The sequence below is a fragment of the Panthera pardus genome, unplaced genomic scaffold (assembly GCF_024362965.1).
Source record: "Panthera pardus isolate Hobbes unplaced genomic scaffold, ASM2436296v1 HiC_scaffold_24, whole genome shotgun sequence".
Taxonomy (NCBI): Eukaryota; Metazoa; Chordata; class Mammalia; order Carnivora; family Felidae; genus Panthera; species Panthera pardus.
In genome coordinates, this window is record NW_026526810.1 from 103239011 (window position 1) to 103264702 (window position 25692).

The window sequence follows — 25692 nt, forward strand, 5'->3', positions numbered from 1 at the left end:
CTGCCTCTCCCTCTCCCCCTTATCTGACAGGGTCAGGTGAAAACTACTCGGGGGCTCATACAGGCAGCCATACCTCTGGTTTGAAATATTCTTTATTTTGTAAACATCTGTGTTTAAAATAGATGAACCCTGCTCACAAGTCATATATTGGTTCTGAGACACAGTACACAAAGTTCACCCGTCACAGGGAGATGGTGGGGGCTCTGGAGCAGGTGGAAATGCCTGGGGCTGGGCTGAATCTCAAGACAGCAGATGCAGAGGTGGTAAGTAAACAGGCAGAAGTTCCTGTGCAAAACTCTGGGCCTGATGCCAGATCCCAGGCCACCTCTTGGACTGGAGAAGTTTAGGGGTGAGATGCCGACTCCAATTCCTTGTGAGCAAAGCTGCACCCTAAAAGTTCAACCCTCTGGCTCCCATACCTCTCCCCAGCTGTGGCCCTTGGGGATGGGGCTCATCAGTTCATAGAATCTCCACCCTATGCTTTCCCTTCCAGAACCCCTAGTGTACAGTAAAAATATAGTCCCTCTGTCCCAAGGGGGCTAGGAGAGAAAGGCAATGGTGCTCTGCCTGATCCTCAGGGAAAGCTGCAATACTGATCCAGGTTGGAGCCAGTGCCCTGAAGTCCCTGGCAGAGGGCACACTGTGGGTTGGCATAACCATCTCCCTGCCCCCAGTGTGATGCTGTGTCTAACACCTGAGGAGTCAGTCCTCAAGAAAGCATCCCAGCCATAGTCAGGACTTCATCCTAAAGAGTCTTTATCTAAATTTCTCATCAGCTAACAATTTATAACTATTCCTGCCCTCCTTTTCCTTCCACTACGGTTAACCTATCCCTGTCCCTACATCCTGAGCTACCCTCTCCTACTCTGATAAGAGTCAGAAGGAAAGGTTTGGTCATTTCTTCCCCACTTTTTTTTTTTTTTTTTTTTTTTTTTGGGGGGGGGAGGCATAAGGAAGTGGGGCTCTTAATCCTTCACCTGTGTGTGCCCTGAACTTTGGTCCTTAGTTGATGAATGTTCAGTGTTGTCTTAGCTCCAGCCCTAGCCATGTGATGCTGCTAATATGTAGCTTAAGAATGAACCTCCTCCTCGGGAAGGTGGGGAGGAACCCTACTAGGGCTGCTAACTGACTTGTTCCTTCTTTAAAGCACCTCCTTCAAGCCACTCTTGGGCCATGTGGGGTTAAAGGAACTTCTTCCTGAATGAAGAGCTCTGGAGGAGGGAGTCCACTTCCCTCCTCCTGTAGCCACAGTGCCGGTGGCTCCTGTTCCAGGAGCTAGAGGGGCAAGATGAGCACTTTGTCTGGAAGGCTGAAGAGAACAGCACCAAGCATTTCTACCCAGGGCCTCCTTTCTCTCTCCCCATGAAGTCACAGCTCTTCTCCCACAGACTTTGAGTCTCAGCAAAACCTTGAGAGCTGAAGGCTGGGTTGGGTGGTTATGTCCCCTCCTACTTGCCAGGGGGTTGCGGGGAAAGGCCCTTCTTACACAGAAAGGGAAGCCGGGGCCCAGGGAGCCCTGCTCCTGCCATATTCCCCTCTGGTGTGCACAATGCCGTCTCTGGCCTCCTCCCCCTTGCTTTAACCTGATATATAGGGGCTAGACCTTCATCTCCAGGCACTCCTCTTTCTGGGGGTGTGTGGTTTGCTTGTCAATATCGCTGGCCCCCCGCTTTCCTTGCCCCTGCAGTGCCCTGAGGCCTCGGTGCATGTCTTTAAATTCAGGAGCCCAGGTGGGGAGAAACTGCGTACAAGGGGCACGGGAGGTAGAGAACGGAGGTGACTTTTTATCCCTGCCTCCCCACAACATTTTGTTTTCTTCTCTGAAGCACCTGCTTCTGAGCTCACTTCCCCCAAGAGGCAGGTGGGCAGGCGGCCAAGCAAGGCCCAAGCTGGGGGGTGGGGGGGGCAGGCAGGGAAAGGTGGGACAGCCCCAGTCTTGAGGACCACCAGGTTGGCGTCTCCTTCCTGCCTTGATGTACATTTCCCCAGACCATTGGTGAGGCAGGCCCATGGCATGAGAAGCGATGGTGGGGAGGGAAGATAGGAAGAAGTACCCTGTAGGCTTTGGCCCCTTCACAAAGCAGGGGGGGTTCTCCCAGAAGAAGAATATGGAACATCCCCATGAGCCTGAGTCCATTCCCTTGGACAGGGTTAGGGAGAAAGGAAAGAAAGAAGCTGCACCAGCAGCCACACAGGAGGACATACAGGGAAAGAGGTGTGAGGGGCTTTGATACAAAACACACTGGAGGGGAAGGGGACAAGAAAGAGAAGTGGGAGGAAGAGAGAAAAAGCAGAGAGGAGGCAAGATGCACTGAGAAAGAAGGGGCCTTAAAGTGGCCTTACTCCAGACTGGGCCACTGTCCGGGGAGCTCGGGGCGGTGAGACAGTGCCCGTAGCGTACTGGGGGCTCATAGCAGGCCCGTGGCAGGGAAACAGGCTGAAGGGAGCCACTCCAGGCTGGAGGGGCTGGGGGCAGAGGCTGCTCAAAGATGACAGCGGGGCTGCTCTCAGGGCCAGGCAGGGGAGTAGCAGCTACTGGTATTCCACAGGGTCACCCGAGTGAGAGGAGAAGCAGGGCAAAGCCCGGACTCCCTGTCTGCCACAGGCCTCCTGAGGGGAGGGGGATTGGCGGCTGCTCCACGCAGGACCCTCAGCACCAGCAGGTTTTGGAAGAGTTCGCTGGGCCCTCAGGTTTGCCCTCATCCTCCTCCAGCTCGGCCAATGCCAACTCATTGCTGGCACGTGTCCGGAGACCATCCAGCTCCTTCCTGTGGGCCTGCAGCACCAGCTCTGTCAACCGCGTGAAAGACTGGGAAACCAAGGGTCACAGGTTAGTCGGGCTCCTCCTCCTCTTCCCCAGGCAGCCCTGTAACTGTCCCAGGGGCGGGGGCTCCTCTGACCCGGGCTCCCGTCCTGTCCGCTGCCTCCTCTCGTCTCCCCACTCTACTGGACTCAGCCCAAGAGGCAGGGTAGCTGGGCTTCGGAGCGCTCACCTCTTTAATGTTGAGGTTGGTGCAGGCACTTGTTTCATAGAAGTCCATGCCGTACTCTTTAGCCAGCTGCAAGAAAAGAACATTCCTGAAAGGGAGTCAGTAAGGGAAGGGAGGTGCCCACAGCACCTGGCACATACTTCTGCCATTGCCCTCATAGCCCCTGCTGTGTCGTGACAATTTCTCACAGTAGGTCGCTTCTCAGACCAACCGGAGCTCCTTCTAAGACACAGGCTAGCGGAGCATGGAGACGTTCCACAAACACCCTCCCGCACTCCCCACCTCCATGCAGACACACCCCTGCCCCCGGTGCACACAGCTCATACGTCAGGAGACAAATATATCAAAATCTTGGGCAAGATGTCAAATTAATAAAAAACACGGGCTTTGGGATCAAACAGACCCAGACTTAGACACCAGCGCTGCCGCTCAGCAGCTGTACGACTGTGGACAAATATATCTCTAAGCCCAGCTCTGCCATCTGTTAAAGAGGGGAGAGGGTGTCTCTCAACCAAAGTCACGGAATGACTAAAAGGGGTCATGCGTCTCAAAGCACTTGCTTAGCGCTGGCCACGCATACAGTGTTCGATAAATACTGCTCTAGGAGGATTTGCTTCTACTTTCAGATTTTTCAACGACCACGTGTTATTTTTGCATACCAAAAGATCCATTTTCTCTTAAGCGCTATGGACGCAAAGAGGGAGAGAAAAGCTCTGGAGGCCCTTGGAGCAGGTAGATGACTCTCGTCTCCGTGGTATCCATCCTTCTGTGCTCTGGGAGGGCGGTCTCCCCTGGCACCACCTTCCTGACCTCTCTGCCCCATGGCTTCTCTCTGACCGTGGGCCCTGCATTCCCTCATTTTCCTTCCTACTCCTTTCCAATAGAAGGACGGGGTGGGATGCCTTTCCAACAGAAGGATGGGGTGGGATGCATGGTAGCCATGCCTGGATGCTGCTGGAGAAGCCAGCGACCTGAAGCCCTTCCTCACCATGAACATTGGGGTGATCTCTTTAGCAGAGGGTAATCCTGCTCTGGGGCACTTAGAGGTGGACAGTCTTTGTTTTTGGATGGTCTTTGTTTCAGGGTGGACCCCAAATCAGTCCTGAAGGGCAGAAAGCAAATTCTCAAGGATGGCAACTCCCCTAGTGCCTTAGGGAACTTTGGAAAGTGCCAGGGTGCCTGATGACAGGCACAGAATCTTGGGTCCCAGCCCTCAGGACTGGCCCCGGAAGGCGGCAGAAGACCCAAGGGATGGGTTCGGCCAGCTCGCTCCACTTACCTGCTGCCCTTGCTCTCTTCCCACCTGCCGCTTCTGCTCTTCATCGGCCTTATTCCCTATGAGGATCTTCTGGACACCTTCCGGTGCATACTAGGGACAAAGGACAAGCAGAACTGCCAGTGAATGCTGCCTTTCCCTCCTATCTCCCCACCCTACAGTCTCTTGGCCTCTATACCAGCACCAAGCTGAAGAGCCCTAGGGACAGAGCAGGCTGATGGGGTGCAGGTGCAAGGATTTCCCAAGTGCCACGGCCGACCCCGGGGGTCCCGGAGGGCTGTTATGGGGACAGCTTAGAGTAGGAGGCACTCTGACTACTACTGGTGCTTCCTGGAGTTGGACAACTGGTATCTGAACTGGCAAGGGCATTGCACTTAAGTCCAGCCCCTCATTCTACTGATGAAGAACTGGGGACTCAGAGAGTTCAAATGGCTTGCCCGAGGCTCCAGAGCCAGGACTAGAACCCCAGTCTCACGATTTCAGGAAGGAAGCTGGTCACAGGGTAGGCTTTGGCCTAACTCATTTCCAAGGACGAAACAGCCATGGAGTCCTGGCTGGGCACAGAGCATGGATGGCATGGCAGCTTGGGCTCCTTCCCCATTTCTTACTCACCCAGAGGTCTTCATCCAGGGCCGTGGAAGGCAAGGTTTCCTGGGGGTGTTTGCTCACCAACCCTGAGAGCCTCGGCCCTTCCCATCTGGCCCTCGCTCTGCCTTCCCCTCTGAGGTGCCCCTCCCCCGCCCCCAACGATGAGGCAGCATCTCCTACCTCATCCACATCACTGACCCACTTCATGATGTGCTGGTAAGAGCGCTCGCTGCTAATGTCGTAGACTAAAAATATCCCCTGAGAGAGAGAGAAGGAGAGAGAAATGGGGGAGGTAGATGCACACAGAGACCGTGCACAGTCATGGGGCCAGAAGCAGGTGTGGTACCTTAAATGCTGGGTCCCACTCTCCCTTCTCCCTGCTTAGCATACTGAGGATCCCTCAGCACCCAGAAACTTCTCCTTCTCTCTCATACCCCGAAAGCTATTGCACCTTAGGCCTATCACGGAACTCTCTGAGGTGGGAAGGAACCAAATATCCTGACTGGGGTCTTTGGCCCAGGGTGGAGGGTGGAAGCTGGGGATGACGGTGGGGGACTTGCCTGTAGTGTGTGGTCAGAGAATAACTAATAATTGAATGAATGATCAATGAATAATCGCAAGACTGCCTGAGACTGCCCTTGCCAGCAGGCGATCTGAGGGCCCTATTTTGGGAGTCAGTGACATAAATATCTCAAACACCCAGAGTGGGGAGTGTGGATGGCAGCGTCCCACCTCCAAACCCTGAAAATGGTGGCTCACCTGGGCCCGTCGATAGTACTGCTTTGTGATGGTCTGATATCTCTCCTGCCCCCGCTGTGTCCCTGTAGTAGAAAGCCAGTCCCTCAGAGGAGCAGGGACCATGGAACCAGAGGGGGAAGGGAGGAACAGGAGCTGGGAGACCCTGTGCCCTTGCAGGAAAAACTGGGGAGCTACAGGGTGAAGTATCAGAGGAGCTTGGATCCCCAAGGGGGTCTGAGCATATCTGACCCTGCGGGAGAGAGGCCTGATTATCTGGTGCTGACAGGGCTGATGGGGTCTTGTCAACTACAGCTACGCCAGGAGCGTCAAACATAACTGGGCCTTGGACAACTCTGTAGAATTTGGCCGTTGTGTTCAGACAGGGTGGACACATGTACCCTTCTCAACCTGGAGGCAGCTCCAAAGGCTGGCAAAGGCCAGGCTTGCAGGAGCGTCAGGCCAGAGAGCCACAGCGGCCCCCCTGTGGCTACTGGTGGGAACTGCACCATGCTAGATGGAGCTCTCTCCCCAGGGTCCCAGGTAGCCCTCCCTCCTACCACACTGCAGCATGGCCCAAGGGCAAAGCCTTTTTGGAAAACAAAGCCACACCGGTTAGTTTGCCAATTCCTTCTAATTCCTGCCCCTTGGTGATTTGTGGCCAATCTCATAAGGTTTCTTAAGAAAAAGAGATTAAGGCTCCTAGGAGCAAGAGATGGGCTTTGCGACATCTGCTTCTCTCCACAGAAGAGGTGGCCAGTTATCCCAGATGCAGCCTTGGGATTTCTACACATGGCAGTGGAAGCCTGGGGCTCTCCTCCCGCATCTCCTCCCCCTACTCAACTCACCAAATCTGTATCCGCACTTTGATGCCATCTACCTCTATGGTCTTCATCTTAAAATCCACGCCTGGGAAAGGAAGAGAGCAAGGAAGTTATGAAGGGTACCACTGAGACCTGAATGGTAAAGGCCCAGGGCACTCACACTGGAAGGGATTTCCTATGGCTTAATTTGGCAGAAAGAGTGGCATGAAATGAGGAGGGACTTCCTGAACCAAAAATTGACCAGGGCTGAGAAAGTATCCAGGGCTTTGAATGGAGCTTCCCTTCCTCCTTGACATGAGAGTTGCCATGGGTAAAGGGGTGAGGCAGTGCAGGAGGAGGCAGAGTGAGTATGGGGGAGTCCACTCCATCGCTGCCTCGCTCAGCCCCCAAATGTGTCTCGCTCTCCTCAGTATGAAGTCTTCCTATTTATCCTTCTGGAGAGAACTGCAGGTATTTACTTATCCTCCCTGGAACTCTAATGCCTAGGAATAGCAACCCACCTAATTTGCCTCTTATTTTTTTTTCTTCCTCTGCCTAATTTTTTTAATCTTTATTTATTTTTGAGAGAGAGAGAGAGAGAGAGAGCATGAACAGGGGAGGGGCAGAGAGAGAGAAAGGGAGACACAGAATCCGAAGCAAGCTCCAGGTCCTGAGTTGTCAGCACAGAGCTCGATGCCAGGCTTGAACCCATGAACCTCAAGATCATGACCTGAGCTGAAGTCGGATGCTTAACCTACTGAGCCACCCAGGTGCCCCTCTCTGCTTATTAATAACCAGGAGGGAATGTGGTGCTGTCACAAATGTGGGGAAGGCATACAGACCCTGGAGAGAGAGGACTGTGTATACAGCCCTCGGCACCTAGCAAAGTCCCACCAAGGCCTGGTGGATCTGCTGTTGACTAGCCCCACTTACTGGAGGAGGCATTGTTGTTTACTTCTTTATTTAGAAGGAGCATGGGCTTTGAAGTCAGGCCTGAGCTTGAATCCTGACTCTGGCCACTTAACTCATAGCTATGACTTTGGACACCTTTCTTCTCTGAGCCTCCATTTCCTCATCAGTAAAATGGCGACATTCCCAGTCATCTCAGAAGGTGGCTGAGAAGACCAGATGAGACACGGTGCCTGGCACCTGGCAGCTATTCAATTGACTACAGTTATCATCATAACCTTGTACAGTCCTGATCCATAATGGGTGCTTATAAATGACTACCAGTGACCAGGGGAAGAGGCAGTGCCACAGCATGTCACTGGGGGAGGGAGGGGAGGACAAATAGGGTTCTCAGGCTCATCTGCCCAAGGGCTTGAGGAGCTAAGCTGCCACAAGACACAGGAAACAAGGCATTTGGCAAACCAGCCCAAGGCAGAAACATTTGGGGACACTTGCAGGAGTCAGCAGCACCAGCACACAGGCTTGAGTCTGAGAGATGACAGGGATGAGGGAGACGTTTTTATCACCATGCTTCTTCCCAGCCCTAACTGTGCCCGGTGATTCAAGAGCTGTATCTAGTAGGTTAATTAAGCTTAAGTCTTTGTGTGCTCCCTGGAGACAGGTCAGGAATGGGCACCATTAACCAGTTTTCCGATGGAGAACACGGTAAAGGCAGAGTTCCAGAGGGACAGCAGTCACCAAAGACACAGCCCCAAAGACCCGAGAGGTACCAGAGTCCCCAACACCGCCGCTATTCCCCCTCGGCATTACTTCTTAACCAATGGGAATGTTTCTCCCCTCCTCCAGCCTGTCCCCAGGCTTCCACAAACACAGGCAGATTACATTCAGGCCCTTCCCTCTCACCATCGAGGCCAATCATCATTTAACTAGAGGAGAGAAAAAGATCCAGAATGGACAGCCCAAACTGAATCAAGTTGGTCAGACGTGAATCATTTTCCGCCTGCCCAAGCTGATTCATATCTATTGAGCTGTACTTTTCCAAATGGGCAATGTCTGGCAGCCATTCTTCCAAGTGTGCTGAGAAAGCGAGGGTGGAGGGCACCTGGCCTCGGTGGGGGCAGTGGCATGCCACGCCTCCCCAGACAAACAGTTGTCAAGAATTTGCTTCTCGCCATCCCTGGCATGGAAGGGAATCAGGAAATTCTTGCTCTTTCATGGTGTAGTGCCTGCTTCGCAGGAGGACCCGGCAATTTTGTTCATTTTACAATCAAACCAGCTCATGCTAGCCCAGCAAGCCTGGCCAAGGACAGTGCCTTGTGCAAAGTGGTCACAAGGTACCAGAGAGGGAGAGAGAAGGGAACTTACTATGTGCCCTTGCCCTGCACAGTGCTAGGTGCAGACAGAGTGGTAAAAAAAAAAGACAAATGGTCTCTAACCTTACAGAGCTTAGTGGAAAGGAAACAAAGGCCCGGAGAGGTAAGATAAATAGCCCAAGGTCAGCACAGCAGGTGGTAGAAATTGGCAGGCCTGTTTGATGTCAGAGCCCTGACTACCCCTAGCACTCTTCTCGGGGAACGAGAGTTGTGTACTGACTAAACACAGAGGACTTAACTGTACCGTACTGGTTTCTCTGTAGGTCCTTGAGCTGTGGGTCCCCGGCTCAGCCGGGCAGGAGGACACTGTGTGAGAATGTGAGCAGCTGTTAGAAGAGGCAGCACTGACACGAAGACGCAGCTATCCTGGGAGTGAGCCCTGGGCTTGGATTCCTTCTCCAGCTTCCCTCACTTCTTAGCTGCATGGCCAGGGACCGAGGCTGAGGAGTGCTGGGGGCCCACAGCATCCCTACCCCCATCGTCTCACAACCTAGGTCCTCCTGACCACCCAGTAAGATTTGTGGAGTTCAGAGAAGCGAAATGCTTCAATTTTGGCTATTCATATGCACTAAGGAAGAAACAGGAAGTCTAGTCCTTTTGAGGGATCTTCCTCACTCACCCACCCGCCCCTTTTTATTTTTATTTTTTTAATTTAAAGAAGATGAACTGCTCAGTGATCTTCTAGTGGAATTTATTCTTTCTACTCTCTCTGGTCCCATAGCCTGGACCTCCCACTGTGTCCACCCTCCAATCATCCCCTGGCCTGCCATGACGGTGCCCATGCGTGGCCCCTCCACCCCGTGTGGCTACTGGTTTTCTCTGCTGCTGAGCACTGCGGGGCACTCAAATCACTGGCTTTGTTGGGTCACTCACAGACCTCTGCTTTCCCACCTTAGCGGGGCCCTCATAGCTGCTCGGCACCCGTTTATACGGAGGTGGGTTCACCCATCACTTGCCTGGCAGCCACTGTCCCTTCGCGGAAGGCTTCAGCCCCCTAGCCCCCCCTCCTTGGTGCCATGCACTCCACAGAACTTCTTCTCCACTCTCCAGGGGCAAGATGAATGCTGCTTTATGAAGCCATTCCTGAGGCCTACCTCATTTCTTCAGAGTGTGCCTCTGTTCTATCTTCCTTGGGGAAAGAGTCCTCTGTCCTTCCCAAGCCTCACCTCTCAGCTCCTCATCAGCCCCCTCTGGGTGCTCATCCTAACAGTTTGGCCCCTCTTTGCTGATCTCCAAACTCTATGTGGAGGAGAAATACTCTCCATCCACCTCCATCCCCTGTGTGTCCTCATTCCGGGTCCTCTAGGGCAGCACGTCTCAAACTCTAAGGTGCACGCAGATCACGTGGGGATTGTGTTAAAATGCAGACTCTGATTCGGTAGCTGTGAGGTGAGGCCCGAGATGCTGGATTAAACTTCCAAGTGAGGCCGATGCTATTGGCCCATGGATCACACTTTCGAAAGCCGGCTTCTAGACAGTGGTTCTCAAGGTGTGGTCCCCAGACCCGTAGCATCGGCATCAGCTGGGACTTGTTGGAAAATGCAAATTCTTGAGTTCCACCTCAGATCTGTGGAATCAGAAACTCTGTGGGTGGGGGGCCCTCGAATCTGTAGTTCAACAAGCTCTCCAGGTATTCTAACACATCCTGAAGTTTGAGATTTGGACTAACGCTTTGCACCTGAAGGGTCAGGTGAGGCAGCACGGGTGTTCTCCCATTCTCCAGGTGTGCTTTGCAGGTGCTCAGCCTTAGAATCACCTGGGGTGTTTTTTTTGTTTTTTTTTTAAATGCCGCTACCTTGACTTGTCTAGACCCACTGAATGAGACTCAGAGAGCAAGGCCCGGAAACGTATATTTTTAACTGGGTAATGGGTGATTTTTAGAGGAAAGTTTGAGCTACGATATAGTGAAAGAGCTATCCACTAGTGTTGGAATCAGAAAGACTTGGGTCTAAATCCTGATTCTGGCACTGGCTGTGTGACTTTGGGCAACTTTCTATTTCTCTGAGCTTCAGTTTTCTTACCTGTAGAATGACAATACCACTGGCCTCCTAAGAGCTGTTGTGGGATACGAATTAGGCAGTGGATGTGAAGCACGTGCACATAGTAGGAGGTCGTGCGCATAGTAGGAGGTCGTTCTCTCATCCCTCTGCAGAATAACAGCTTCCTGGAGAGCAGCCAGGAAAACAAACCCAGAGAGCCTTTGGTGTGGAAACGGTTACATGGTCTAGTCCCTTACTACCCCATTGCCCTTGCTAATCCAGGGGCCAGCGGCATCAACATCATCAGGGAGCTTATCAGAAATGCAATTCTCCAGGTGCACCCAGACCTGCTAAATTTTAGACACACTAAAGTTTGACAACCACTGTCTAGCCCATCTCTAGGCAGAGCCACACCCAAGGCTCATAATGACACTTATGATCATTGCACACCCATTAGCTAGGGAATCCAGAGCCCTTAATTCTCGTGCCAGCCCTGAGAGGCAGGTAAGAGCGGTGATTACTACCATAGGCACAGAGTAGCCACATAACGTCCTCATGCTCCCACACCCTGTGGCTGAGCCAGAACCGGAAAACTGGCCTCCTAACACCCACCCACTGCTCCCTTGACCAGTGGCTGCAGAATCGTACTGCCTTTTCTGTCACACCCTGGCATGCCCCCCGTACCTGTTCTATTATGAGGCATCTGGAAGTGAGGCCCTGGGCACTCGTGGAGCAAGCCTGCCCAAACCTATTTTCAGGACACCCCTGTTCCTTGACACGGTTGAGGACTGCGCTAAGCCCAGACGCATCACCCTGCACGGTGCCACATCACTGTCCCTACAGGAGAGCTGGCTTCCTTTCCCAGGCCCAGGGAACACTGTAGTGTGAAGAAACAAGCACACCGCTTCCACGCAGCTCCGGCAGATGTTCTTGGGAACACCGGGAGCCCCGGACGAGAAAGTCAGGGAGATGGGGGCCCTCTGCCAACCAAGTGCCTAAAGCACGAGGTGAAGCTCATCATTCTTATTCAGCATCTCAGAGATGCCAGTCGTGGTGGCTGCCACACCCAGCATCCCTTTCCGGCCAGAACCGCCCAGCCCAAAGCCTCTGCAGGGACGCAGGGCTGGGTGCAGTGTGCTCTCTGTGGACAAGCAGTTCCTAACCGGACCAGAGGTGGGTGTCTGACCAAAGGAGGCCCATCGGTGGGCTTGCTGGTGACCCCCAAGGTGACCTGGCCAACAGCGACAAGGGAATCTGGCTAAGCCGATCAAACCAGCCCCCTCCAGATGGTGCAGATAGGATTGGTCAGTTGGCAACTAGAGGAACATGAGGCAGATGTGCAGAGAAGCAGAGATGCCTCGAGACAGAGCACACTGGCCAGAGTGGGGGCTGGGGTGCTGGATCCTGGCACAGACCCCGCCTTCCAGCCCACGGGAACCCTCAGAGCACATCCCCCTTTCCTAGCGAAGCCTGAAAGCGCCCCTGCCCCCAAGGCAAGCAGGCAAGATGTTTCAACAATAGGGCCGGGAGGAAAACGCCCCCCAAATTCCGTGCTTGTTGCTGCTTATTTTTTGTCTTCCAGCCCCAACTAGATGCAAAGTACCTAAGGGGAAGACAGTATATTCTGCATTTGACAATAAATTGTTTGTTTTTAAAATCTCTCTGCCTCCACTCCAGCAGAGTGCCGGACATAAAGTAGTAATTCCATGAGTGGCATCCTCCTGCCCCAGGGAGCATGAGGAGGATGGGCGCCTGTGGCTCAAGAGCAGGGACGTGTGTCCTGCCATGTGCATGCGTCACGGACATTGGCAAGAAAAGCTCCTCAGCTAAGTGACTGCCGCCTAGGACCGTGGACAGTGTTGCCCTCACTACATCGATGGCCTCTGGCTCTTCCTGCTGTGTCCCTGTCTGAACAGCCTCTGCTTCTCCAGCAGCAACCCTCAGAGACTGTCAGGCCACACCCGGAGCCCTGGAGCACAGTGACAGGGCTGCTGTCAGAGAACAGGAGGAGGGGCAAAGCTGGCCTCTGAGTACTGGGGGCTGGGATAGGACTAAGGGACAGGACAGGGGAGATGGTTCACCATGGGTGGTGAACTGCTAGACCCGGGGGGGGGCGAGCTTACTGCCCCCTCGGTCTAGCAGTGAGGGGCCATGAAGACTGTGGAAAGAAGGGAACGGGGCACATTCAGGGGAAAGAACACTCCTTCCCATAACCACCTGCCTCCAAAGAGAGCGCTGGGAAGCTCGGAGGAAGGGAGGAACAGGGGCGTGGTCAGTCAGAATACACTGGTGTGGTCAGAGTTTGGTTCCGATCTTGCCTTTCCCACTCATTACCTGTGTGTTCTCAGGAAAGCTTCTTAATCTCTCTATGCTGTTTCTTCACCTGCAAAACGGGAATGACAATCCCTCGTGTCAGAGAGTTTCTGTGATTATTGTGAGAGAAGGTGTAAAGCCAGTAACACAGGGCCTGACCCATAGAGTTTTATGAATGTTAGCTGTAGAAGCTATCAGTTCCCTAGGGAATGAGGAGAGCATGGAGCCCAGGGGCACAGTGTGGGGAACAGAAGGAGCTCTGGGCTCATGTTGGGAGAGGAAGGAGAGTGGGGCAGGAGGTGGGACAAGGGGCCAGCACTAAGCCACAGTGTTCCAACAAAAAGAGAAAATGCCACCCACCACGGAGCCCGGATGGCTCCCGAGTCTGCCTACCACCTAAATTCTGGCAAAGTCAGGAGGTGCGCGTATTGGCAGGCCAGCACCTCATGGGTTAACATCAGGTGCCAGCCTACCTGCCTGCCAAGGGCCACATGTTTCAAGTGGAAATAAGGCGCTTCTGGATGCCAAATGTTATCACTGTGATCAACCACAGCCCAAAAGACCCGCAGCGTGACTTGAGCCTTTTCATTAGCAATGAGATGCCACAACAGGAACAACTTAATACACCTGAAACCCAAGGCAGACACCCAATCCCTGGAGCCAGGGTGGCTCCAGTTACCAAGCCCAAGGCTCAGGAAGGCCCCCAGCCCCTCCTCGACAGGAAACCAGCATGTGCTGGACATGTGGAGCTCACGGGGCTGTGGCAGGAGGTCACCTCCAAAGAGGTCACCCTGAACAACCCCAAAACAAGCTTTAGGGAAAGGCAGACCCTGCGGGGGCGGGAAGGGGGTGATGGCTGCCTGACTTTGCCACTCCAGACAAGGCATCAGAATAATCCCCATCTGAAAACCCCCTTCTCTCAGCAACAGAGAAGACCCGTAATAGCAAGAGACCAATGACGCCATCTTCCCCCTGAGTGACACGTAAGGGGACAAATGGGGGAGAATGATACAGAAGGTGACCTAAGAGACAAATCTCAAGAGAAGAGTCAAGACAAAGGCTCTTGGCACACCAATGTCACACCAGGTGGGTGAGGGGAGTGGGGAGAGCATCTTTGCCCCAAACCTGCCACTTGCTGCGTTCTCCTTCCTTCCCTCTAGGGACACAGCCTCGCTGTCTGCTGGACCACACGCCACCACCTGACTTCCTCCTCTTACCCAATTGCAGACTGATGGTCCCCTCATGCTGGCCTCATCCTGGGGAGGTGCACCAGGCTCTCTGGGCAAATGCATTACTCAGCATTTGCACTGTCTTACTCTGGGAGGGATGGGAAGCAGAAATAAAAGAGGCAGCCCTGGTCTTTGGCAGTCAGAATCCTGATCCTCTAACTCCAAGGCCATGTTTTAACCTCCAGGACATTGAGTCAGTGGCTCTGATTCAGATGCCACCTGCAAGAAAGTCTGCAGATTTTAGAATGATACTCTATCCCTCCTTTCTTTTCAAAGACATGAACAAACGTGCACACACACACACACACACACACACACACACACACTCCCTCAATGTAATCAGAGGTGATATGGGGACCAGAACAACTCTAAAGGCTACCACCTTCACATCAAATCTTGAAGGACCGATCTTTGGAAACCCAGGGCCCAGAACCCCAGGGGCCGTCATCGTGTAGAAGTGCTTCCCAGTCGAACACAGGGTCCCACAAGGCTGGGAAGGGATGCATGTTCCCAGTGCCTGAGCCCTAGGAACTCTCTATTCCAGAGCCCCCAGCAGTGAGATGGCCCTGGAAGGTCGCTCCAGCAGCCATTTGACACCCCCAGTGACTCTGAGTGACAGGCAATACTGACCTCAGTCGAAGATCCCAATCTCTCGTCTCTGTATTCACCAAGGAGGACCCCGCTCACGCTTCCTTGCTCCCTGCTATGTCTGAGCTCCCCCCAGGACACGTATCTGAGCGGAAAAGCTAGGCGCTGCTGGAAGCAGCTCACCCCTTGCAGAATTCTCCCCCTCTTCTCTCAGTCCCAGACACACATGCAGCATAGTGAGTTTCCCATTGTATGAGTCCCAAGACACCAATACTACTTACAACTTCCTCCGGAAGAAAATGCATGCATGCATTCATTTATGCATTCACTCAAACAAATGGGTATTGAATGCCTACTATGTGCCAGGAGCTAGGTACTAGAAGACACAGCAGTGAATGATACAGATAAATCCTTGTCTTCAGGAAGCTTCTATTCTAGGGAGGAAGAACAGATAATAAGGAAGCCAACTAATAAATACTTTCAGAGTGATGTTAAGAGGCAGGAGCAGAATAATGGAGCACAGAGTGAGGAGACCCATGTGCAGGCTGCTTTAGATTGGCTGGTCAGTGAAGACTTTTTTTTTTTTTTAATGTTTATTTACTTTTTGAGAGGGAGAGAAAGAGAGACAGAGTGTGAGTGGGGGAAGGGCAGAGAGAGAGGGGGACGCAGAATCCCAAGCAGGCTCCAGGCTCCGAGCTATTAGTACAGAGCCCGACGCGGGGCTCAAACTCAGACTGTGAGATCATGACCTGAACCAAAGTCAGATGTTTAACCAACTGAGCCACCCAGGTGCTCCTCAGTGAAGACCTTTTAAAGCAAGTGACATTTGAGCTGACCCCTGTGTGACAAGAGACCAACACAACAGAGATCTGAGGGACCGGGGGCCCCAGGCAGGTACACACTTCAGTCAAAATAGAAGTTCCTCAGAAGAGAAAATGAAGAGGGAGCCCCATTATTATTTTCTTTGTTATAAAGGGGGAAAACACAGCAAGGCCGTTCCCTGCTCTGGGATCTCATGGGGACCCAGCCTCACATGTACACCTGTGTGCACATGCACATAGGATCTAACCTGAAGAATGTACCAAGAAACTTCTCAAACGCTAACAAGGCCAACTTGGGGACTCCTCACCCCACTTTATGATGAGATCTCTATACTGAATGGCTCATGTGTGTAAAGTCCACTGCTCCTGTGCACATGGTAGGGGCACTGAGCAGGTGCTCGAGACACAGCAGTTCCCTAGCCCTTGCCCTTCCCGCTGCCATGTGCACAAACCTACATAGGGCCTCTGTGACATGAGCTGTGTGCTCCAGCCAACCCTGTCCTGCTCCCCTCTGGCAGACCCCTGACCTGGCCTTGCCTCCCAGAGCCTGCTGCTGAATGGTCAGTGGGCACAGCTGAGGTAGCCAATATCTGCCAGGCTACTGAGCACTCACCCCTCCGCCCTCCTGAGCCTCTTCCTAGGCAGGGCCATGTTGACGGGCAGCAGAAGGTTCCCAGAGAAAAAAACGGGGGCTGGGAGCCTCAGGAGCAAACATCTTACAGGGGCCAAGGCCTCCAGATGTGTCTGCCTTCACACAGAGCCAGCGAAGGAAACTCCTAGCAAGGATGTGGTGGAACTGAAGTTGGTACAATCATGGTCTGGCCACCACCAGTGAGCTCAGCCAGGCAGAAGAGTAGAAGCCCCACGTGAGGTGTTTTCCACAGCACCTCCTCCCCCACCCCTGGCCCCCTGGGGAACCCTACTTAGTCTTGAAGAAACCACTCAAATGTCACTTCTTCTGTGAAGCCTTTACCAACCAACTCAGGAGGAATTTATCACCTGTGATTCCAAAGCATTTTGACATGGCTTTTGCATACTGCTTGTCTGTTTGGATGCCTGACTTCCCAACTGTCTGTACTCTGAGCTCCCAGAGGGCAGCACAGCATCTTATTCATTTCATATTCTCATTGCCTGGCAGAAAGCAGATATAATAATACATATTAGTCAACAAAACTGAATACAGGAGAGAAAAAAATGAACGTGTGCGTGAGTAAATAAATGAGTGAATGAATGAAGTTCGGTACATTCCAGGAGATAAGATCAGCGAGAACAAGTTTTAATAAGGGCAAAGCAATCAGGGAACAACCCACATTTGGAAGCCAACTGTCAGCCTTCTCTGTAGATTATGGGGCCCCAGTCACAGTTCTCAGGAAATCTATTATCAAAATAGTAATGTGAGGGCAACCCTTAGATCTCACTCTCAAAGGTCCCCCAGCCAGACTCCTCAATCCTCACCCCTGACAGTTCCCCAGAGGGTCACGACAAGGAGGCAGACTTGGCCAACAGCAGGGGCATGAACATGGTTCCATCCCGGAGCCCTCGGTGGGTGGGGGAGGCACAGGTCTGGCTCACTGGAGACAGCCAACCCTTGGCGGGCTGTGCAAGGGTCTTCTGGGATAAGCCAACTGCAGAAGAGGTGTTTCAAGTCTGGGCGGCCTGCACTCAAGATGTGGGCCATCGCTTTTCTCGGGGCCTCAGTTTCCCCTGTTGTAAAACAGGAGGCTGATGATTAATCCTCTCCTCCTCAGTGGGAGGAATTAAATGTCCAGGAAGCTTTGTGCCTCCCACCCCCGACAAAGCACACTGCCCAGGCAGGAGAGCCAACAAGAGGTCAGAGGCCTGTGCAGAAAATTGGCAGTTTTACAGGGAAACAGGCACAAATATTAGATTACAGAAGAAGGCACTCTGAGAAGAACTGGCAATCAGGATAGAAGGGTAATGGCCAAATATCGACTTTCATGCTACACAGCTCATCACCAAGCTGTCTGGGGAGCGGGGTAGGACGGAGGAGAAGAGGAGGAGGGGGAGGGGGCAGGAACCAGGGCCCTCAAAGCTGGGGGTGGTTCTGCAGAGCCGGCAAGGTGGCACAGATGTGCAGAGCAGCTGAAAGGAAAGCCTCTGAGGGTTTCAGAGCTGTTCTCAGGGATCACATTCTTGGGGGACGGGGTGTGTGGAATGGGGGCCTGAGGCAGGGTGATACCAGGCAGAGGCCCAAGCCTTGAGGCAGAGCCCTTCTGCTGTCCTCTCAGGCCACCTGTCTCCTGACCTCCCCACCTCCCCACCTCCTTCCTCACCAACTCACTCTTCCTTCCCAGAGCCTGGAGCTGCTGGGGCAAGGGGTGGGGGTGGGGGGGGCGGGGGGCTGGCATGGAAGCAGCGATGAAACCCAGAGCCTACTCCTGTGACCCCAGGGAATGAGCCGAGGCCCTGTCTCCTGTTTGTTCACTGCTGTATCCCCAGCCCCTCACAGGCACCTAGTGTTCAGTCAACAGTGCCCAAACCCCTGAATGCGGTGAGTGGCAAAGAGGATGGCCTCAAAGCACATTACTGGCAGCATATTAATCTTGACAACTTTCTCATGAGCTAGGAATAACAAATAATAAGAATAATAATGGTAATAATCATATAATCAGCCACCATTTTATTGTCAGCTCTGCCAAGTGCTTTAGATCCATTAGCCTCTGTAATCTTCACAATGACCTTTAAGAAAGATTCTGTTACTCTCTTCAATTCACAGATGTGGAGACTAAGGAAAAAGATGTGGAATAAGTGTCTGAAGGTGGCAGAACCTAGCAAGGCCATGGGGACGCTCATGCCTGTCAGAGTTCTTTCTGTTCGGCCCTGGGCTGCTCTCCCCTTCCTGCCCTCCCCTGCAGTGAGGCACACAGACACACCCCAGCCCTCCCCGGTCCCTACAGGTCCAGGCTCCTTGTGGTGTGGGGACCCCTGAGTGCCCAAGCAACTGTCCCATGTTTGTTAGGTTCCATGCCCCTGCACCGCCCCGCCCCCCCCTCCCCCCCGCCATGTCTTCCCCAGCCCTCTCCCTCCCTTTCAGTCACCCACAGCCCTGGCCCCAGGCAGCCCAAGCCAGTTCAAACCGAACTTCCAAGAAAGGGGATCCTGCAGCAGTCAAGCCCGCCTGAGGAATCAGCCCTGAGGCCACAGCGGTGGGTGGTTCAACCAGTCAAACTGGAAAATCACGGGGCAGCCACCTTGGAACCCAGGTGGCCTTTAAAACAAAAAGGTCCAGAGACCATGTGACCCATGTACTTGGGGAAGACCAAGGGTGGGAGGCGGAAAACCAAACAGAAGGCCCGCCCCTTCAGCTTGATTAGTGGCTTACACGGCACTCCCGGCCACCAATGCAGAAAGGAACCCAAGGGCCCCACCACACGTAGGTGTCATGTAGGAGATGATACCGGCTCCCTGCCTGGGCGGGCAGCACCGACCACATGAGGCCCTTTCAGAAGTTGCCAGTTGACTGGTTCAAAGGACTCTCCACTCCTGGAGGGAAAGGAGGGCAGGAGATGGTGTGCGGTTTGGCAGGAGTGTCACAGGAAGGGAGTCTGGCAGAGAGAAGGAGCTGGGAGGGCCCCTCGCTGGCACCACCCACCACCGCCCCTGACTGGTTTCCTTGCTGCAGGTCTCAACTCTCTCTCCCAGCCAGTATCCCGAGGGCCCTTTTCACCATGTCATTCCCTGGCTCAGACACCTCTGCCACTGTGAAGGCCCAAGCCCCACCTCCTCAGCCAGGCCCTCAGTACTCTCTGCCCTCATTCATCCATTCATTCAACATTTACAAAGTTCCAGTCTGGCCCTGTACTAGGACCACGAAAATAAAGAGGAATGAGATTTGGTTTCACCTTCAAGGCACTTAAAGTATGGTCTGGGAGACAGGAAAATAAACGGAGGAATGTTGTCACTCTTCCCCTAAAAATTCCCTTCGGTTCCAGCCAGACTGCCCAGAATCCCATGAACACCCACTGAATTCCCACCTCTGTCGTCTCTACTCCATCTGCTCCTTCCTCTCCAGGAACTGAAAAGCAGCCCACGCTGCAAGGGCTGGCCTCAGCCTCCCTCCTTCTAGAGCCTTCCCTGCAGCTTCTAGTCAAGCAGGGCCTCTTCATCTGGCCTCCTCTAGCACCTCTGTAATAGTGGTAGCACTCACGGTCCCCTCACCAGCCACTGCCTGTCTCCTGTACCCTCGCATCGATATTTAGTTGCTGATAATGCCCGCAAGACCTTGGTTAACAGTAACAATGATCATAACTGATCCCTGACATTTGACGAGTGCTTCATCAAGTGCTTCCAGATTTCATTGTGGCCAGACCTCTTTTTGCCTGTGTGCTGTCTCCCCAGCTAGGTTCAGGGCTTCTGTGGGCAGGAAAAGGTGGACTGAACAGGTCTCTAAAATGCCTGGCATGGTGCTTTGTAGTGAATCCTTAATTAATTAGTTTAACAGGTGAGGACACAGTAGAGGACATTAAGGCATCAGCTGTGCACTGGTACACGACCCCCATCTGGGTGGGCACAGCTGCACGGGAAAGGGAAAGGCTTGCTCGGGGCACACATCCAGCTCAAGGCCACCTGCTGACTAGAAAGAAGAAGGGCCTCCCTGGGAGGTCTCTTCACTGCTCCCTGGCAGGCCCTTCTCTGGAATGTCAGTCAGGCTGACAGTAAATGGCATAAACAGTAAATCACAAAAGTGCCAGCCTAGGTGATATTCACACGATCCAAGAATCTGAACTCTGTCTTGGCAATAATTGGTGAAATGCCTCATTTTCCCCATTCACAAAAGTAGCTCTGCAAAAGGTGCCTAGATCAAGGTCCAGCATGGTATGAGAATGTGTCTCAGACAAGGAGCAGTGGGAGAGAAGTGATGATGTGTATTCTTCACCTTGGAGCCTCCAGCACTGATCCCAGCTACAGGACACACGCATTTTTTCTGAATGGACAAATTACTGAATATGAATTGGTAGTACCCATTTTCTTGGCTCCTTAATTTGTCTCCTGGCTGCCCTTTCCAACTCCATGGGAAACTTTCTGTATCACTGAAGGGAAAGCTTTTCTTGACCATCCAACTCTCTCCCTAAGTCTTAGTTAATGCTGAAAAAACATGCCCAAGACGATGTAGAATCTCACAAGTGCCTAGGTTAGCTTCAAAAAGAATGCCCAGTGGGCAGATTTTAAAAGACTGGTGTGAAGAAAGACAGGTTTCTTTCTTTTCCAGGGAATCCAAACTCCTAAACAGTCCACTGCATCCTGGCAAAAGGTAGACCCAACCCTCAGAAGCAAAGAGAGAACCTGCTCGGGTTTTAGGTCAATACACCAAGGGCCTTGAGGAGGTGGCGTGGGGAGTGTGCCACAGAGAGACTCCCACTCGGTTTGCTGATTCATCTCTGCCTCCAAAGTGGTTGGCCCCAGGGGGACTGTGAGCAAGTCCCTGTGACCTGTGTGGGGAAACTGCACATTTGTCTATCTAGCAGGAAGGAGGTGTCTAAGAAGGGAGAAGACGAGGTGGAAGAGACATGAGAAGGGCTGCTGATTAGCCATGTGGGGGCAAGGGACTTAAGGAAAACATAAGCCTTAGAAGGGTCACCTTCTGAAACATCAGTTCCCTCATTTCCCACGTGTCTGTGGGAAAGGGGGACACGTCTCCTAGGGGAGGCTAGCTCCCCTAACAACACTGAGCAGGAGCCCAAGAGCTTCTGAATGGGGTGGGTGAATAAAGTGCTCCAGGGAAAAACATAGGCCACTCCTAGGACTTGAAATGTGGCCAGGACACAGGGTGCAAACTACTGCTCATCAGGCAAAGTCTGGGGACCGCCCCCCAGCAGCCCACAGCCCTCTGAAATAGCTCAGCAGCTCCTGGCACCAACTCCATCTAAAAAATAGCCACGGGAAGTTTCTTTAAGTGCTAACCTCCTGCCTTTTGTCCCCAAGCCTGCAACCTGTCCCCATATCCCATCACGTTCCTCAGCCCCTCCCTTGCTCACTCCCAGGCCTTTCCCCAATGCCTCCTCTGCCCTGAGCCTTCCCTAGAGGCATGCAGCCCTCCCTTGGCTTCCAGTACCCCGCCCATCCCTCTGAGATATCTCTCATCCCAGCAGTGGCCCAGCCCACGCTCCAGAACTCTTAGGAGCCTGCCTCACAGCCCCCGAGAAAGAAGGATGTTATCTGTTCCCTCACCCTAGGTCCCTTGAAGATAGTGAAGCAAAGAGAGGATGAGACCCTGCGAGCTCAAGGACAATGACAACAGTAACACCTAGCATCACCTGTGTCCAAGTTTGTGCTAAGTGCTCTTACAAACATGATCTCATTCAACCCTTACAACACCTCAGGAGGTAGGGACCGTTATCACTCCCATTCTACAGATAAGAAGCACCAAGCTCAGAAGCTTAAGTGGTATTCAAGGTCACATTGTCCCAAAGTGAGGTCTCCAGGTCCATGTGACAACAAAGCCGGCCTCTTCACCACAAGGCTCTGTGCCTCCTGGCTCTACCTGCTCCCTCCTCTCTCCCGGCAAGGAACGTGTGTTGGGAGGGTCGGGGTGGAAGCTTCAAGTGAGAGCTGAGTGCTGGGGCCCTCTCCCACGGAAGGGGGGAAAGCTGCTAGCTGTGGTGGAATTGCCTCAACTCAGACCTCCCAGAGGAGAGGCCCCTCAAGGCCCAAGGCGCAGAAACTCCCTCAGAGGGGAGGCCACTCCCTCCCTCCCAGAACAGTCGTGTCTGGGAAGCCACCAGGTCTTGTCCCTCTAAGCACAGGATCTGGCACTGCCAGATCAGAGATGTACTGTAAGGTGGGTCCTGCCAGCCATGTGATCCCCAGGTGTGGACCAGTAATCCTGACATTCTTCTCCTCCTCGGCCTCCTTCAAAACATATCTTCATCCAAACGTTTTTCTGGAGCTGGCTAAAAAGTGCCCCTTCCACACGCAAACACGCTCACCGAACGAACGTACGCCCTCCTCCAGGTGTCCCACCTTGTGGCTTACCTTCACAACTGTGCTCTGGAAACTCAATCCCTTTGGCCCCTCCCTTCCTCCTGTCTTCCCCGCCAGGCTCCACATTGGGTCGCCCCTGAACGGAGGGTACCCAGTGACTCAGTGACGCGGCTCCCCACCCTGAACCCCTCTTCCGGAGCACAGGCTTTACTTCCCCTCCCCCTCTCCACCTGCGGGTGTGGGGAAGTCATTTCAGTGGCTGCGATTCTCGCTGCCCCAGCTCGGGGTCCCCAGGCCTACACTCGCCCCGGTGGTCTCGGCTCCGATGAGAAGGCTCCCTAGCGCAAGGCTGGAGAACCTATCCCTAATCACGGGCAACAGCAGGGACGCCCTCACCTCCAGGACCCGAGGCTCAAGTCCCCAGGCGGTGGCCCTTCACCGGGATCTCTCCCCTGGTCCTGGCCTCCCGCGCCAACGCCTCTAGCCGGGGAGGCGGCCAGTTCTCCCGGGCTGGGGCAGGGGGGCCGCCCGGCCCAGCGGCGGCGGTGGGGAGGGTGGCCTCCCCCACTCCGGCCACCGCCCCTTACCGATGGTGGAGATGTGCGAGGAGTGGAACTCGTTGTCGGTGAAGCGGCACAGCAGGCAGGTCTTGCCCACCCCGGAGTCCCCGATCAGCAGCAACCGGAACAGCACATCGTACTGCTTCGCCATGGCTGGGGCCGGCGCGGGCCGGGGGCTGCGGGCGGGCGGCGGGCTCAGCCCCGCTCGGCCGCTGCCATCGCGGCGCGCGCCCGCCCGGGGACGGCCGCGGGCGGCGAGGAGGAAGCCGGGCCGGCCCCCGCGCCGGCCTCGCCCGCTCGCTCCGGGCCGGGGAGCGCTGCGCGGCGGGAGCGCGGGTGGGAGGAGAGAACGACGGCGGCCCCCGCCCGCCCCTTCCCCTGCGCCGCTGTCGCCGCCCGCGTCTCGGGAGAGGGGGCGGGGAGCGCGCGCCGGAGCGCGGCGACCCCGCGGCTGGGGCGGGCGGGGGCGAGGCGGGCGCGCTCCTCCGCCGGAGGGTGCGCGGCCGGGGCTGCAGCCCAGCCCCGTCCCACCCACGGTAAACAGTGGGACCCGAGGGAAACAGTGCGGCTGTTCTAAATGCGGGAGTTGGGGTGAGCTCCCACCCAGCCCACCTCTACCAAACTCGGCTTCCGAGTATCATCACTTCTCCCCAAATCCCATCCCGAATCTGGCCCCGCTAACCCCAACCCCGGTACCCCACCCCTTCCCGGGTCGGGGGAGGGGGGAGCAGAGTTGGCCTCTGCTTGGCCTCTGCTTGGCCTCGCCCCGGGTCTGAAGGCCTCGATCAGGGTCTGCATTCAAACACCCGTCTATTCTTGAAGGCACCGTCTCCAGGAACACTCGACCGTGTTGCCAGAATTCTGTGTCTGACATCTGGCTTCCCCGTAACCCTGTGTGATTGTGCCCTCCCGCCCCCAACCCCTCACCCCAGTTTTAATTTAAACGAGTAAAGATTTCTGCTGACCTTCTTCACTAGGAAGAGAAGATAGATGATCATAAAAACATTTCCGAATGCACAATCCTTCGTACAGGCAAAAGTATCTGTTTTGGGTTTAAGCTGCTTAGGGTAACGTGTTCAGGACGCCAATCCATCATTTCAGACCACTAAATATTTCTGCTGGTGTATACCAACGGCACCAAAGAATGAATGGGCCTCTTTCAAGACCGATTTACTACCACTGAAAGTGTTAGCGCCGGAAAGAGGCAAATACATGTTTTCTGGAGTCTACAAAATTGTGTATTCCTAAGAAAGGGTATTAGGGGTGAACAAGCCCAACCCATTAGGTCTTTAAAAAATGATGAAAGGTGTGTGTCTGAGTATTCGATAGAGAATGTATTTTTCAGAAATAGGTCAAGGAAAGCCATCTTCTTCACTTCAAGAATTGTATTTCAGGCAATGTGTCTAAATTTATAATACAGAGGAAAAAACTCCTGAACCTGATAGCTACTTTGTTGACATTAAAAGTTAAGAAAATAGACCCTGTGAATTCCATTAAGATTTCCAGGTGTATTTCTCTTCACTGGGTTTACGCTGGGTTGCAGGTGCATGCTGGGGCTCTGGAGTTGGGCTCACTTGGGTTCCAGCCACAGATCTGCCACTCACTGTCTGCAACCCTGCACATGTTACTGTACCCCTCTGTACCTCAGTTTCCTCATCGGTAAAATAGGGATATCTTCACAGGATTGTTGGAAAGACGAAATAATGTGTGGAAAGGACTTAGCTCAGCACTTGACAGTACTCAATAAATGCTGAGGGACAAAACCACACCGTAATGTTTTCCTTATGCATACATGATATGCTGGGCACTTGAGCTGCCTTCCCACTGATTGGCATCGTAATGGTAGATACTCTCCACAGACCTGCTTAGTGGGACCATTAGTGGCTCTCTGCTTGCTTCTGTCCACCAAACAGGAAAGAAGATGCAACCTGAGGTAAGTTCCTAGTGCAAGAAGAAACTCCACTTTGAAGAAAATGGCTTTTCTTAGGCAAGATGGGAAAGGGAATGAGGTTTCCTGAATGAATGTAGGGAAATAAATACTCATACTCATAAAAAAAAAAAAAAAGAGGATATTTCATTATGCCTGGTTGACCTCAAATTCAGTAGCTTACATTGAGTAAAAAGAAAGAAAGAAAGAAAGAGAAAAGAAAAAAGGAATCATCCAGAAGTCCAAGCTGCTAGACATCTGGATTGTCCAATCACATCCTGGCTCAGCTACTTTCAAAAATACATCTCTCTGCTGGAGAGGATGTGGAGAAACGGGACCCCTCTTGCACTGTTGGTGGGAATGCAAACTGGTGCAGCCACTCTGGAAAACAGTGTGGAGGTTCCTCAGAAAATTAAAAATAGACCTACCCTATGACCCAGCAATAGCACTGCTAGGAATTTACCCAAGGGATACAGGAGTACTGATGCATAGGGGCACTTGTACTCCAATGTTTATAGCAGCACTCTCAACAATAGCCAAATTATGGAAAGAGCCTAAATGTCCATCAACTGATGAATGGATAAAGAAATTGTGGTTTATATACACAATGGAGTACTACATGGCAATGAGAAAGAACGAAATATGGCCCTTTGTAGCAA

The 25692-nt window shown here is 53.3% G+C and overlaps 1 protein-coding gene and 1 long non-coding RNA gene across 2 annotated transcripts; one reads left to right on the forward strand and one right to left on the reverse strand.

Moving 5' to 3' along the window:
- Window positions 1–74: 74 nt before the first annotated feature.
- On the reverse strand, window positions 75–23692 carry RAB15 (RAB15, member RAS oncogene family). The gene is made up of 7 exons (XM_053889501.1): window positions 23134–23692; window positions 6438–6498; window positions 5614–5695; window positions 5035–5112; window positions 4270–4359; window positions 2994–3059; window positions 75–2809 (listed from the first exon to the last, which is right to left on the reverse strand). The coding sequence occupies exons 1-7, from the start codon at window positions 23255–23257 to the stop codon at window positions 2651–2653; spliced, it is 660 nt and encodes a 219-aa protein (XP_053745476.1). The 5' UTR covers window positions 23258–23692; the 3' UTR covers window positions 75–2650.
- LOC109268325 (uncharacterized) lies at window positions 2719–14346 on the forward strand. The gene is made up of 2 exons (XR_008417225.1): window positions 2719–2830; window positions 13890–14346. It is a non-coding gene; the product is annotated as an uncharacterized LOC109268325 (long non-coding RNA).
- Window positions 23693–25692: the final 2000 nt, after the last annotated feature.

Excerpts from the sequence above, each read along its gene's own strand:
- RAB15 (XM_053889501.1), bottom strand. The coding sequence starts at position 23,257 with ATGGCGAAGCAGTACGATGTGCTGTTCCGGTTGCTGCTGATCGGGGAC. Across the intron at positions 5,113-5,613 it reads AGTACTATCGACGGGCCCAG|GGGATATTTTTAGTCTACGA; the intron begins GTGAGCCACCAT and ends TCTCTCTCTCAG. Across the intron at positions 3,060-4,269 it reads GAAGAGAGCAAGGGCAGCAG|CTGGCTAAAGAGTACGGCAT; the intron begins GTAAGTGGAGCG and ends CTTTTCTTGCAG.